The sequence below is a fragment of the Mirounga leonina genome, unplaced genomic scaffold, assembly GCF_011800145.1.
Source record: "Mirounga leonina isolate KUSES-001 unplaced genomic scaffold, KU_Mleo_1.0 Mir_53, whole genome shotgun sequence".
Lineage (NCBI taxonomy): Eukaryota > Metazoa > Chordata > Mammalia > Carnivora > Phocidae > Mirounga > Mirounga leonina.
Genome location: NW_023270807.1, coordinates 64676008 through 64692438, shown reverse-complemented (window position 1 = coordinate 64692438; position 16431 = coordinate 64676008). Strand labels below are relative to the sequence as shown.

General features: G+C 40.5%; 1 protein-coding gene across 1 annotated transcript in view; it reads right to left on the bottom strand.

Annotated features, from left to right (window-relative positions):
• ARMC2 (armadillo repeat containing 2) overlaps positions 1-16431 on the bottom strand; it is a 107545-nt gene that overhangs the window by 32867 nt on the left and 58247 nt on the right. Inside the window, exon 11 of the mRNA XM_034991757.1 lies at positions 3632-3777. Within this exon, the coding sequence (XP_034847648.1) occupies positions 3632-3777 (146 nt within the window). The remainder of the gene's footprint in view (positions 1-3631; positions 3778-16431) is intronic.

Below are 16431 nucleotides of genomic sequence, written 5' to 3'. Positions count from 1 at the left end.
ATACTTTTGAAAACTTAAAAACATAACTTATGGGTCAAAGAAACATAAAAGTTTAAAAATAAAACACTGAGACCTGAATAACTAAAAATACCACAAATCAAAATTTGTGGGATACAGCTGAAGCACTATTTAAAGGAAAATTTATAGTCTTCAGAAGGATTTTTAAAAAGGAATTGAATTTCTAACTAAAACAGAAGAAAAATATGATATATCCAAAGATAGTAGAAGAAAAGGGTTAATACATATAAGAATAAAGGAATATAATAGAAAACAAACATACAGTGGAGTGGATCAGTAAATCTGCTGGTTCTTTGCAAACACTAATAAAGTTGGCAAACCTTTGGCGAAACCGATTGAGAAAAAAGGAGAAACATCATAAGCAATCAAAATAAGGAGTGAAAATCAGTATCAACAATGCAGAGGCAGTGTGACATAGTGGTTAAATGTATGGATTCCAGAGCCAGACCCCCTGGTTTGAATTCCAACTGTATGACACTGAGAAACATACTGAGCTTCTCCATGAATCAGTTTCTTATATATAAAATGAAGACAATAAGGGTAGTACCCACCTTTAAAGTTGTTATAAGGAATAAATTAATTCATATTTGGAAAGTGCTCAGAACATTGCCAGGCACATAGTAGTCGCTATCTAAGTATTTGATAAATAACATTATTAGTAAAAAAATAAAAGGGGACGGGCGCCTGGATGGCTCAGTTGGTTAAGCGACTGCCTTCAGCTCAGGTCATGATCCTGGAGTCCCGGGATCGAGTCCCGCATCGGGCTCCCTGCTCGGCAGGGAGTCTTCTTCTCCCTCTGACCCTCTTCCCTCTCATGCTCTCTGTCTCTCATTCTCTCTCTCTCAAATAAATAAATAAATCTTTTTAAAAAAAATAAATAAATAAAAATAAAAGGGGACATGATTCGAAATGCAACAGAGATTAAAAGGATAATTAGAGAAAATTTGGAATGACTTTATATTGTTTGAAAACTTAGATAAAATGGGCAGATTCCTATAAAAATATAACTTTCTGAAACTAACCCAAGTGCAAATAGGAAATATGACTGGATATATGACCATTAAAGAAAGTGAAGCAGTAGTCAGTGATATTCACACATGAATGTGTGCAGACACACACACTAGGATAAAATAGCTTTTCAAGGAAGTTCTATGAATTTTTCAAGAAACAGATAAGTTTAATTTTCACAAATTCTTCTAGAAAAGAGAAAAAATGGGAGTATTTCCCAACTCATTTTATGAGGCTGGTATAAACTTGACACTAAAACCAGACAAGGAAAATGTGAGAAAGGAAAAGTACAGGTTAATCTAATGCACAGATGAAGAATCCTAAACAAATTATTAGTTAATTAAACCTAGCAATACATAGTGGCTTAACATGAGAGAATCTATTAATCTGGGATCTACTATATTAATGAATTAAAAAAAGAAAATCCACATAATCAAAATAGATTCACGGCAAGCATTCAAGAAAATTTAACATCTGTTAGTGTGCGAGGATCCTTCCTTAACCTTCTGAAGGGCATATACGAAAACCTACAATAAATATTCTTTTTTTTAAATTTTATTTTATTATGCTATGTTAATCACCATACATTACTTCATTAGTTTTTGATGTAGTGTTCCATGATTCATTGTTTGCGTATAACACCCAGTGCTCCGTTCAATATGTGCCCTCTTTAATAAATATTTTTTTTAATTGTAAAACCACAAAAATATTTTCTTTAAAGTCAGGAGAAAGGCAGCAGGTCCAACACTCTTACAACTTTGTATGGGACATCCTGAGCAATGTGGTAAGGAAGCGGTGGGGACAGCAGGGAAGAGTTGTAATAATTGGGGGGAAAAAAAGCCAAATTATTCTTCTTTGCAGACAAATTGCATAGAAAATCCAAGAGAATCTATAGACTAACTCTTAGACCTAAATTTCATCAAGGTTCCTGGATAAAGATTAATAAGCAAACATCAATACTATTTATATAAACCAGCAACAACCTATTAGGAAATATTTTATGCACATATTTTATAGTCGGCATGTGCTACTATATTAGTTTCAGGTGTATGACATAGCGATTAGCCAATTCTATACATTATGTAATGTTCACCAGCATCTGCCAAAATACAAAGTTATTACGATATTATTGACTATATTCCCTATGCTGTACTTTTCTTCCCTGTGACTTACTTATTTTATAAATAGAAGTTTGTACCTCTTAATCCCCTTAAAAAATATGTTTAAAGATTGCATTCATAGTTGCAGCAAAAGCCATGAAGGAATAAATCTAACAAAAGATATGCAAAATCTTTTTGGAGAAAATTATAAAATTTTATGGGAAGATATAAAAGAAAATGTCATAAATGTTTATTGGTGGAAGACTCAGTATCATAAAGATGTCAATTCTCCCCACTTGCATCCCAATTGCTCTACAAACTCAGTGTTATTCCATGAAAAACCCTAATGTTCCTACCACAAACCTTAGCTGATTCTCCAATTCTTGAGAAAGAGGGAAGAATTTGAATCTTAAAGGAGAAAAGGGGTGAGGGATTCATCTTATAGCAAGACTTCAATCTCTAACAGTAAAGACAGTGTGGTGCTGATCTGAGGATGGACCAGACTGCCCAGAAATAGACCTACAAGTATATAGGATCTTGTCTTTGACTAACTAGGCACTTAGAATCAGTGGGGAAAAAAAAAAAGACATATTTAATAAAAGGTGCTGGGACAACAGACTATCCACATGGAAAAAAAAATTTAATTGGATCCCTACATGCTACCAGATACAAAAACAAAACGTATGATTTTTATAATGCTTCAAAATGGGAGTGAAAAGTACCCAGAATTAAGTACCCAGATCGGAAAGTGCAGTGCTGAAAAATCAAATCTGGACTCACATCCTCATCCTGGGGTCAATTACTATTAATAATAGTAACATCTTCAGAAAACATTCTATTTTGTTAAACAACTACAGTGAAGTTTAAGAAAGGCCTAGGATAATAATGTATAAACACGGGCAGAGAGCAGTGAGAGAAGAAATACAAATGCATAATTTAAAGACAGTTCTGAAATTTAACATCTTGCTTTGAAGAGACCTGGATTCAGATAGTCATTACTTCTGGGGTGAAGTGTAAACATGACGAGTGAATACGTGAGCCAAAGTTCAGTCACACAACTGAAATAAAATAACCTTCTACTACAAATCAGTTCAGATCAGACTTTCAAAGCAACGCTCCCCTTTTTGAGTTATAACCCTTAAGTACTGTTTCCAAATGTACCAGAAAATTTATCATGTTTGGTGATACAGTTCTTTATGTCCAATAAGCTAAGAGGAATTTTTGTTTATTCTGTAAAAACCCTAGGATAACTCACAACTCACCAAAGAACTAAGGTGACTTACAATGGATGAGTTTAGAATCACATTAGGAATACATAGGAAACGCGGTCATTCGTTGTACATCATTTATTTTGAACTTGGACCACTAGATTTACTTTTGCTGCCAGGAGAAGTAAGAAGCAAAAATAGGATTCCTTGCCAGCCACACACACAAATATTAAAGATAACCCAAAATGTAAGCCTTAGCATTTGTGTAAGTTGACTTTGTTTTCCTCGTCCACCTACCTGAATATTCTGGCAATATTGGTGCACACATCCTTGTCGGCCTCGTACTGTCCCATCGCCGTGCAGAGCTGGGGAAGGGCACTGATGCTCAGCAACTTACTTCTTGCTAGTGGTGAATCAACCAAGTTTCTCAGTGTAGCAGTCACCTAGGATAAAAGAGGGTTTGCGCCATTTTTTTTTTAATTGGAAAATACAGCAACACCAATCAGTACCACACAATTTGTCCTACGATCTTCATTCAGTCAGTAGCAAAACCAAGCTCCTGTTAGGCGTCTTCTACTAGACAACATGGGCTTAAGGACAAATAGCATGAAATGAAAAAAAGAGATGAATACAAAGAAAGCTTACTTTGGTTCAAAGGTGAAGAATGAGAAATTCATGTTAATAAGCAATTAGTATACCAAAACCCTAGGGTTAAATAAGTCATCATCTGGGTTTGTTAGCTGTCCCTCATAAGACGTTCACTTCACGCTGTGACATGCCACATCAGTTTCACAGATTAGAAACCTCTCCTTCCATAGTTTTAAGTGTAGCATCAAATAATGCTCTAGCCAAAAAAATAAAAAATAAAAAATAAAAAAAATAAAAAAATAAATAATGCTCTAGCCAAAGGATATTTAAGACCATTAGTTTCATTCTTTTCTGAGAGCCAAGTATTGATTTCTTGAAAATTTGTCTTTTTTCTTTTTAAAGATATTATTTATTTATTTGAGAGAGAAAGAACAAGCAGGGAGGCGGGGCAGTGGGAGAGGGAGAAGCAGAAGCAGACTCCCCACTGAGCAGGGAGCCCAAATGTGGGGCTCGATCCCAGGACCCCGGGATCATGACCTGAGCCAGAGGCAGATGCTTAACCAACTGAGCCACCCAGGTGCCCCCAAATTTGTCTTATTTCATAAAAAAATGTTCAGGAAAGCTATCTTTGTCTAAAAGTGGAGAAGAAAAAGGGGCGCTTGGGAGGCTCAGTTGGTTAAGCAGCTGCGTCTTGGTTTTGGCTCAGGTCATGACCTCAGAGTCATGAGATCGAGCCCCACGTGGGGCTCCATGCTCAGCTCAGCAGGGAGTCTGCTGGAGATTCTTTCCCTCTGCCCATCCCCTTGTTCTCTCTCTCTCTCTAAAATAAGTAAACAAATTTGTAAAAAAAAAAAAAGTGGAGAAGAGAACGGTTCCATAAATCTAATTTACTAAACGTCAAGTTTAGTACAGCTAATGCTGCAGTTCTCTAATACTTTCAATATGCAGTGTGATCTTTCCTCATTGAACAGGACAAGGCAGACTCTTGGTGAAGAAGAGTCAGCTCAGGAGCTGGACACCTGGTCAAACTCCAGCCCCACCACTCACTAGCTTTGGTTAGCAAGTGAACCTCCCAGGGACCATTTTTCTCATCAGTAAAGTGGGGATGGTGATAGCTCCTTGGAGTTGTGAGGATTCAGTGAGACAAAAGTTGTGAAGAGCATTGCCACCTGTCCTCTAACAGGAGCTCAAACATCATGGTTGCCATCTCCACATTTGTTGTGGAGCTCCACACCCAAAATGCAGAAGAGGGATCACTGGCCTTCGAGTCAAATGATGAAGATTCAAGTCCCAAATCTCTTTCTAGTTACGTGACTGAGGCACCCACTCATTGCTTGACTTCCCGACTTTCTCATCTGTGTAAAGCATTTACCATCCCTGCTCACCTCCTGGGGTGGTTTTGTGTATCAAATGGAAACATGTAACAATGTCTCTGTGTGCTGTAAAGCATTATGTAAATATAAAGCTTCATTATAGCCATAGTTAATAAACTTTAACAACAATTATTAAGATATGTATCTTTGATTAGTTTTCCTTTGTCACAACAGCAACAAAAATATAACTGACGATCTTTAAAGCAGAGAAAATAAAAATAATGCTTCAAGTAAATGTGTTCAAGTCTTCTGAAGTCAATTCAATTATACAGCAATTCAGTAAATTATTCCCTGAAAGCTTCAGCACCCAAAACATTGGAGGGAGGAAAAACTACTTGAGCATTCCCCTTTGCCGTGGATCTACAACAGAGTCTCCTAAGCTAAGGAATGGTCTTCTGTGAAGGCTAATACATCATTTTAGGCTCTCCAGGCCATCACCACGATAAAATGGAAAATTCTCATCATCTGACCCTGGTTCTACCTGTTCTTCTCTAGAGACAGCCCAGGCACTCAAGCGCTGTTGGATTACATCAATCCAAGGAATGACTCAACAAGCGTTCCCACTTGGAGTCCAGAGCCCAGATGCCTGTGTGAATACTGACCTGAAGTCAGGCAGCCAGAGGCTGTGGAATACCCGTTCTAACCATCACACACAGAAACCCGTCCTCTTCCTACCACGATCTATAGCCGTCCTCTTGCTCCCCTCATCCAACCTCTGGCAAGGGACACTGTCAGCAAAAGGGATGGTGGTGTTCTTAGGAGCTTTTATTTTCTTGTTTCAACCTCAGTTTTTTCCTCTCTCTTGACCATTTTCCTCATCTCATTAGAAAAAATTAAAACAGGGGCGCCTGGGTGGCTCAGTCGGTTAAGCGTCTGCCTTCAGCTCAGGACATGATCCCAGGGTCCTGATATCAAGCCCCACATTGGACTCCCTGCTCAGCGGGGAGTCTGCTTCTCCCTCTCGCTCTGCGCATTCCCCCGCTTCTGTTCTCTGCCTCAAAGAAATAAATAAAATCTTAAAAAATAAATAAATAAATAAAATAAAAAAGAAGAAGAAAAAAAGGAGGACAAGGAGATGAAGGGACAAGGGAGCAGAAAAGGAGGATTTCTCCTTTAAGAAGCCTCTGGCAAGAAAGCGAAGGGGATTAGCAGAGGCCTGGTGGTAAACCCAAGCCTAAAGCCCTGAGGGCTGAGGATCAGGAGGAGGTCACCAGGCAAAGGCAGCAGGGCAGGCCCCCCATTTTGAGAGGCTGGCTGAGAGCCACAAATCTCACTGCGGGGGTGGAGGTGGGGCTGACTGCCAAGCACAGACAAGGGGCTGTTTCTGGGAAAAAAATGTATTAAGACTGGGCGTGGGGGGGTGGGGGAGGAGAGTCTAGTTAAATCCTGCGCTAACGGTAAAGGCGAATTTCTAGTCAACCCACTTAACTTTTGACCTTGCTCCCACTTTTAACAGAGATCTATTTGCGGAAATCACTAATGAGTTTTCCTGCCCTCCCCCCAGGAAAGCCCACCCACTGGGCCTGCCCCCAAAGCAGGAGTTCGCCAAAGTCCAAGCTTTAAGCTTGCAGAAGTGTACCCGGCTCTTAACTTTCCATTCCAATTTATATCGTTCCTAGCTCTGCTTAGTTATGTACTTTTCTGTTTTACTATCTATAATCTTTTAAGCCATCTCAAATCCTTTAGGACAGAAAAAGAAGTGCAAGTTAGATGATTACATCGATGCCTGTTGAGCTTCCAAAGGGCTCACTGGAGCAGTTCCCACGTGTCATCTCACCAAGAAAGAGCAAACAGAAAAACATGTTTCAATTATTTTTCTTCCCATCTCCTAACGCACAACTGCATGGGGCAGCGAGGCAAGCAGGGGGAAGAAGAGAAAGGAGAAGAATATGGAATTGATCATCTACAAAGATGATTGATAAGAATTTAAGTGTCCTTGCTTCTTAGCCGGTATGAGATGATGACTGAGGCGTCACCCTACATTTTTCGGTATAAGCCAAGAAAGAAACATTCTGGTGTGATTCTGGTTACTAATCTGCTCCTGAAAATGGACTGAGCTACACTCTACAACTTTTTGGTGCTCATTTTTTTCTGAGGCAGCTTCCTCTCTCTGTGTCTCCAAATTCCTTGATCATAAGAGGTACTGGCCCCCACCCTCAACCAGAATCTCCAAGCAAAATTGCTGATGAGTTTGGCAAAGCTGTCCTCTCTAGTGTTGAAAGTTCTCACTGTGTCGTTGACACTGGGAGATACATTTTAAAGGGAAAAATTATATTGAGAAGTGATTAGATAATTCATAAAGTCTTTTATAATTTATAAACAACATTTTAATATAGCAAAATTAGAATTCAAAATATCTTTTCTTCAAATTGATTATAGGCACTTAGTTATCAATTTCCAGTTATGTTTTCAACTATTAATTGAAAAACCTTAGCAAATGCAAGAAATTGTTGTCTTAAAATATGAGGCCCTCCTGATTGATATCACGGGATTTAAGAATGACAATACAGGCCCAGCAGCTGGGGCCCCATTCCTGCAGGCTTTACTGCAATGGGGTGTGCGAGGGGTGGGATGGACGCAAGGTAGGGAGGGCTGGTTGGTTGACTTGAGCCTCCGCACACTGCTCATTTCCAGAGTGGTTGGCCCTCTCTCTTCCCTTTGCACTATTCCTCCATCAGAATCCTCAGTCCCCAGGGAACCCACCAGCTTCTGCCCTAGAAGGCATTCAGCCACAGAGCACAAGGGCTTGGAGCTCACAGTCCACCATAGAACTCCTGTTTCAGTACGTCAGAAGTTAAGCAGTCTTTTTTGGCAAGCCTGGGAACTTCACCATCAATCATGATATTGTTCCTTGAAGAAATATTTCCCAATTTCAAAAAACCAGCTTTCAAAGAAACCTCTGGAACATAATGCAATTAAAAACCACACCATCAATAGTCTGAAAGTTATTATGTTTCCTCTACCAACATCAGCATGAGGATTCAGTTTTATTTATTTTTATACATTGAATGTGATTATGGAAAGAATTTGAGCAGCTTTATGGTTTATAAATCTACCCTATAAACTTGATCTCATTTGCTCCCTAAACCAGCCCCATGAGGCAGACAGGAAGGGTATTACAAGCCCCACTTTTCAGATGAGGAAACCAAGTCTCAGAAAGTCCACCAGCCACCAGGTAGGTGGGCATCCTAAGCTCCAGCTCCTTGTCTGTTGTCTCTCCCACTCCACTTGGCCCTTCTCTAAAAGCATTCATTTTATTTCTCAATCATCTGGAATATCCATAACCAAAATCCCTCGAGCTTTATCTCAATTTAACTGCCAACTGCAAAATGGTTCACTTCCTGCTGATGATGTGAAAGAATAAACACAGCCGCCAGAGACCGCAAACAGTGTCAAATGATTTAAGAACAAAAGCCACACCATTTTCCAACCTCAGCAAAACCATCTCCCTCTATTAATAAAAGCACATTCATTTTCTGGATCTGTGCCCAGTTGCGACCACATATATGCCCAAACCAGAGCCTCTGTGGTAACTGGAGGAGTTTCGGATTGTCTCATAGATGGTTCATACAGTTCTGGCTGAGACAAGAGACATCAATGACAAGATGCCACTGTACCCATGAAACTACGAGTGCCCCCACATTCCTAAGCATTTTATTGGAGTTAAGAGCTATGCATTTGAAAGTCATATTAATTCATAATCCTTGATACTGCTTGGTGCCTGGCTATTGAGCCCATTTGGCACATTTCTACCATGGGTGTCCTCCTTCAGCAGGAAATGATTCTGTCCTTCTCGAACACCCAGTGCCCTGTTCTGAGACTCTATTTAATGCTTGCCTATGTTCGTTACTCTCCGGTTACTGCCTCTATGTCAGTTACCTTGGTACAATGAGTAGGTAGCTGATTCTGCTAGTGGTGGTTATTCCACGTATCAGCATACTTGAAATTCTGAATGTCATATAAACTACATAGTATGTCAATGCAGTAAAAGGAGGAAAATGAGTCTGGGAAAGATAATGTAACACCAAGAACTACCAAGTAATAACAACAATTTTCCCCGATTACATGTTAAAGTTAGTGACATTTCTTTATTGCCACAGCTAATATGTCTACAACGAAGAGACGAGGCTGAGGAGATATGACAGCAATTAAGAAGCAAACGTCTCTCCCTGGAAACAATAGGCATAGGAATATTTACTTCCCACGCTCGATGTTCCTTGTGAAGAGATAGTCTTCAGCATGATACTCCTGGCCACGCTCCATCCCTCACTTCCTGACTGGGGAGAACAAGGTGCTCTCCCCTGCTCCTCCTGGGGCAGATGCAGCTTGTGATGAGGTAGGCAGGTCTAATTCAGAGGTTCAGGATTAGAATGCCCCCCTGCCTCAGCTATAAATTACAGTTTTCAACCATGGTGATAATCTTCTCCCCCTCCCCATCTGCCTTAGTTTCTCTCTTATATCCAGGTTCAAAACCCAAGCCATTACATTACATGTCTGGGGTCTCTGAGTCTCCCCAGATCTTTAGATATGCCTTCCCTGGAAAGTCTGAGGTGAACATAAGTTACCTATTCATAGGTCTTTCCCAGGAAAAGGAGGAGTGGAGAAGAAGGGCCAGAGTTCTGACTGCCCAGTCTCTCATGCCAATTGGGTGAGTGAGTTATCAGCTATAATACTGCTATTCCTTATAGAAAAGCGTCCTAAGTAATAAATAGCGGTCCCCTTCCCACAGACAAATACATCATTACAAAATTAGCAAGCCTAATAACCAATACCAAAGATTGTGACAAAAAAAGTTGCATCCCATCTCAAAAACAATATATTATAAGAAAATGAGCAAGAAATAGTACTCTAGTTGCTGGTTTTAATAATGTACTGTAGTTATGTAAGATGTCACCATTGGGAGAAGCTGGATGATGGTGACACGGGACCTCTCTGTACTATTTTTGCAACATCTAGTGAGCCTATACTTAGTTCAGAATGAAAGTTAAAAAAAAAAAAAAAGCCAGACACAAAAAAGCACACACTGTTATGTACCATTTATATTAAATTCTAGAACAGGCAGGGCTTATCTGTGGTGAAAGGGATCAGAAAAAAATGGTTCCCTTTGTGGGGTAGGAGAGTGGGAATTAACTGGAAAGAGGTGGAAGGAAATTTCTGAGGTGATAGAAATCTTCTGCGTCTTGATAGGGGTGTGGATTACATGGCTGTATGCTTTTGTCAAAACTCATCAAACATGTAAGATCTGAACATTTCACTGTATTAGAAATTATATGCAATTAAAACAATAAGAAAATAAATGACCTCATTTGCTCATTTCCTATTCAAACAAAACCTTCAAAAAAGATGCTTTAAAAAGATTTTTTTTCTGTTTATTTTTTTAAGATTTTATTTTTTTATTTGAGAGCGAGAGAGTGAGTACAAGCAAGGGGAGGAGTAGAGGGAGAAGCAGGCTCCCTGCTAAGCAGGGAGCCTGATGCAGGCCTTGATCCTGGGACTCTGGGATCATGACCTGAGCTGAAGGCAGATACTTAACCAACTGAGCCACACAGTGCCCCTATTTTTTTCTGTTTAATCATCAGATCTCCAATAAAACTGTAAGAATTTAAGAAATATTTAAAAAAAGAATTCAAGAAATATAACCATGGGAATATTTGCTCTCATGGGTATGCAGTTTATTTCCCCCAATAACCAGAGCAAGTTTCCATCAGGTGGAAGTTATTGCCTTGGTTCTGATTTTATGGTCTGAGAGGTAGGCTTCCCATAGGCAAGGTAAGGCAGAGAAAGGGAGTTAATATACTTTCCTACTTAAGTATGCATACTCATAATAATTAACTACCTAAATAAGCATTAATCTCCACATTTTAAAACCATAAAATATAACTAAAGATTTAAAGGACCCCAACCACCTTGGTACAGTCGTTAATTACTAGCATAATGTAAATCACTGCTTCATTGAATCTCCAGACTTCAGTCAAAGGCATCTCTTAAATTCCCCAGATCCTTGAAGCAGGGAAGAGTCAGCTCTGAGACTTGGGCTCCATTAAGTACCCAGAGTCCCATGCTGCTGATATAACACTCCCTTCCAACTTTAGTTTCTATTCAGCATGGTTCTCCACATAGCCTCTCAAAGACAGAAAAATGAAAAAGATCCAACATTTGAAATCCACCTCTAACTCTGTCATTTTAATTTCTTGTGATTAATTTTTTTTTCTCATCAGAAGAAATGGCTCTTTGAAGCTTCAGGTTTTGGTAATTCTGATCTTACTTTGTTGAACAAATTTCTGCTGAGTGCCAACTATGTACCAGCTATGTATCATGTCCTATTCTATAGTGCTTTCATAGATCAGCTCATTTAATTTTCCCAACTACCCATTAAGATGGTCCTTTATTGGGTGCCTGGGTGGCTCAGTCAGTTAAGCATCTGCCTCCGGCTCAGGTCATGATCCCAGGGTCCTGGGATTGAGTCCGCATTGGGCTCCCTGCTCTGTGGGGAGCCTGCTTCTCCCTCTGCCCCTGCTCCAGGCTTGTGCTCTCTCTCTCTCTCTGTCAAATAAAAAAATAAAATCTTTTAAAAAAAATATGGTCCTTTATTTTTTTAAAGAGATTTTATTTATTTATTTATTTATTTTAGAGAGAAAGAGTATGTGTGCATGAGCCTGGGGAGGGGCACAGGGAGAGGGAGAGAATTTCAAGCAGACTCCAAACTGAGTGCAGAACCCAGCCTGGGATTTGATCTCATGACCTTGAGATCACGACCTGAGCCAAAACCAACAAAGGCTCAAACGACTGAGCCACCCAGGCACCCCTAAGCTGGCCGTTTAAAGATGAGGAAAGGAAGGTTCAGAGACTGAGAAGCACTGCTGGGGTCAGAGCTGAAAGGCCAGCTCAGGCCTTTGGCCTCTTCACTAGAGAGCCCTGTCCCAGCACCAGGTACAAAGCCAAATGGACCATTAGGCTCTTGAAGACATGGTAGAGGAGAAACCAGACACAGAATACAGCAGTGAACTCAAATCCGTCAAAGCAGGGAGTTTACTCTAGGGTTTAGAATGATTTTAAAAAATCAACTATATCAAAACACATTTTAATTAAAAAATACAGAGATAAAAAACTCATACAAGTGTCAAAGAGAGCATGGACCGCCAGCAGCATGACTCCATCCCACCTGCCTACTCAAACTTCTCCATACAAAGGATAGAAGTCCTCTTCCCGTGGGTGCTGTTGGCCAAAGCTGACCAACCCAATCCATGCTTTTAAGATCTCTACTCTCCTGTACATTGTCCTTTCTTAGTTTTCTGACCACTTTTTTTCCCCATTCCACAAATTTGGCCATTTTGAAGAATCTGTTCTCAGATTCTATCACCTCCATGCAGGTGACCCTAAATCTGTTTTCTTAGCTTTACTTTCTCTGCTAAGCGCTAGTTCATAACTCCAGTTGCTCACCAGACAGCCCCACTTGGCTATTCTGCTGGCAACTTAGAGTTTTCAATAAAGACTACATAATTTCATCCTCTCACCAAATCAGTTCCTTGTATAACTCTCTAATTTCTCATAACTCTCTATTTCTCTAATAGTATCATTTTCTGAACCATCCAGGCTCCTAATGTCTGAGTCATCTCTCTTTGTTTAATTCACTTTCCTTTTCCCCAAACTCAAGCCAAGGTGAAGGAATGGAGTAGGGAGTGACAAGGGCCAGGAGGACTGACATTACCAAGAAATTTCCTCTTAGAAAAAGGAGAAGATGACAGGGGAGATGTACTGAGCAAAGGAGGGGGAAAGACTAGGATTTGAAGGACCCTCTGGGGTGACACTTGCAGACCTCAAGAAGTGAGCCCAGCATGAGAGGCAGGGATAGAAGCAAACCATGGTATCTGGGTGCTGCAAGACAGTCTAACTTCAAAAACGTACCTGAAGCGGGGAAAGAATATACTTCTCTATGGATTTAACTCAAAATCAAATGAGTCAGGCTGTAAAGAAGAAAGGTTGGAAATACAAAGGACTAAAAAATAGGAATGTTAGTTCAAGACAATCTGGGTTTTAACAGTTACATTATATACCTATAAATTACCTAACTACAAATGTGATACCTTGAGATTTTCTTCAATGAGAGTAAAGCAGCTTTCTGCATGGGTGTTCTCAAAACACAAGAGGACAGACGAAACACCAGGGGAATCAGGGCTTGGTTGTGATGATGACTTATACAGAAGACTCTTCTCCATTCCCCAGGAAGGGGGCATGAAGGAGACCACAACAGACTTTCTGATGGAGGGGACTCCAGCAGTTTTCCTGTGTTATGCCTTCCCAAATGTTAGCCTTAGGAGTCAGAAATGAACCCTAACACCTCCTGATAATCCATTCCAGATCGACACTGACAAATCCCTACTTCTGTCTGTCACCTCCTTGGGTGATGCAATCCACTACTGACATGTAGGGGCCTTTGCCTTTTACCTGACCTTTCTCTTTTTCCAGGTTTTGGGGAGCTCTCCTGAAATTCTAGTATTCTGGAATTCAGTAAACGTGCACTGTTTAACTTTCCTTACTCTTGCAATTTTACAGACAAAGTTGTATCTCCAGACTGGGAGTATTTATACTTCCACTTGGTGCACAGGTAGTGGCCTTCAGACCTTCCGAGCAGCAACACTCATCCTCTTAAAATGCTATTAAGCATCTGATCGGCAGAACTGAAGGCAGCATTGTGTGTGTGGAAATGCCATGATTTTGTAGAAGAATAAGGCATCAGAATACTATTATCTGGACATGGGGATCTCCGAAATGTAGGCCCCTACTGGCAGCTGTCCCATCCTCCACTATCTTCCTCACCACCCAGAACATGCCTGGCACAGAACAGCCCCTCCACCAACACCTGTGAAATCAATGTCTCTTGATTTCGGCCACACAGTGATAAATATACACATATATGTATATGTATACGTATATGTATAACGTGTGTATGTATATATATATATATGAAACAACATAAAGAAAAGCTTCAAAAATTTCAACACATCAGTATTTTTTCCTGTAAGCCACATTAGCCCAGATGCTGTGGAGGAGCTTTTCTTCCACACCCATTTCTGGATCTCATTCCTTTAGCTCTATTATAATCTGCCTCAAATCTAATAACTGCTAGTAACACCTCTTAACTGGGGCTACTGTGTGTGAGATCTTAGCCCTCCAATCTGTTGGTACCCCTGATACATTCTCCTCCCATCACTTTTCAGCTTTGTGGTCTTGATCAATTTCCTATCTCATGCACATTCATCCTTCTGCCACTCTGATCTCACCTCCTTCTCCCCGCCCCCCCACGCCCACCTCCAACGGCTCCTCCGAGTCCACACTGCACAGTCTGGTGTGTGAGACTCAGGGCTGTGGCCTATGAATCTCACAGACTCTCACGGAACCCCTCTGCTCTGGATCAACCTACCTCCTCAGCATGCCCCAAACACACCTTATCTCTTTCCCTTTTGCCAGTTTCCCAAATCCTATACAACTTTCAGGCTCCAGCTTCGGGACGTCCAAAAGGGCAGCTTTAGGGAAACACAATGACTCTAGCATTTGTGCCAGATGCTGGAATGTACAGTTTTGTAACAGGAGGTCCCCAGATAGTGTGCTAAATTTACTGAGGTTCTCCGGGTTGAAAGTCATGAAAGAGAGGAACTCACAACTGTCCAAACGTTGCCTGCCTTTGTCTTTTTAGCCTTGCCATGTGCTCTCTGGCTCATAGCCACAGTAATTTACTGATTTTCTTTCTACTGAACAAAGTTGCTTAAAAAAAAAGTCTCATGAGCTAGAGTTACCGAGTTCTGCAAACTAGTGTGAACAAACGATTCTGCACATGGCCAGATCTGTTTGATTGCATGTGCGCATGAGCTGGCTAGCGAAGAGCCAGTCAGTGTTACACGTTTACAGGAGTAGATCTTCATTTGCTCTTCTTGTGAAGCCATGTGGCTTACATTTTATCAATCATGTGATATAAAACAGCTTTTCTTCAATTTAATGAAATATGAAGGAATATCCAGTTCAGGGTCCCTGCAGATGAAATAGCCTCAAATGATATCTCCTCCCCCCACCAGGTCTGTAAACACACACACACACACACACACACACAGTGACACTCTATAGCTGATGCAAATGGGGCTTGGTGACTGCAGCAGGAGCACATTCTCAGGTGGTGGCCCTTCCTCCTGCTGAACTGTGCTCTGGGGAGAAACCTCAGGCATGTAAGGCCTGCCCAAGCCAGATCCTCGGCAGCCTCAGAGGAGGCCTGGAGACCATGACAGTGCCTGGTGAGTGGTGGCGGGCAGTGAGGAAGAAGTTTCTGCAGTGTCCCTTGTCACACCACCTATGCATGGATTTTGGGAAAGGAAAAGGGCATCTAACCTAGTGAGTCAGTTTGCACCTGAGGATGTTGAATGGAGGGAAAAGGGAAGGAAGAGAGGAACATTGGGAGTATGACTGTACTTACTGCCATACCAGAGGTCCCAGCTCTGGATTGGATATATTTTAGGTCACAATAATACTCAATGTTCCTTTATACCAACTGACCTTATTTTTATATATTATATATTTTATTATAAATATATAAATAAGTATAAAAATAAAAATAAATAAAATACATATATAAATAAATTTGTATATATTTTATTTATATGTGTGTTTTCTTATAGATTATAATATAGATTATATTATATATTTACATATATATTTATATGTGTATTATATGTATATAAGTGGGTTGGAAAGAGCTTTTTTTTTTTTAAAGATTTTATTTATTTGTCAGAGAGAGAGAGTACAGGCAGGGGTGCGGCAGGCAGAGGGAGAAGCAGGCTCCCCGTTGAGCCAGGAGCCTGATGCAGGACTCGACCCCCGGACCCTGGGACCATGGGCCTGAGCTGAAGGCAGCCGCTTAACTAACTGAGCCACCCAGGTGTCCCTGGAAAGAGCTTTTTAAATCAGACAACAATTTTAGAAGCTGTTGCATAAAAATTAAAAAGAGTGAACACCCCAATGGGAGAACAGTTCAGTACTTGAGGTATATCCTTATCACAGAATATTACACAGTCATTAAAAAATGTAAAATAAATCTACCAGGGGTTCTTACTATGTATTGTTACATGAGAACACAGAAGTGCATGGAAT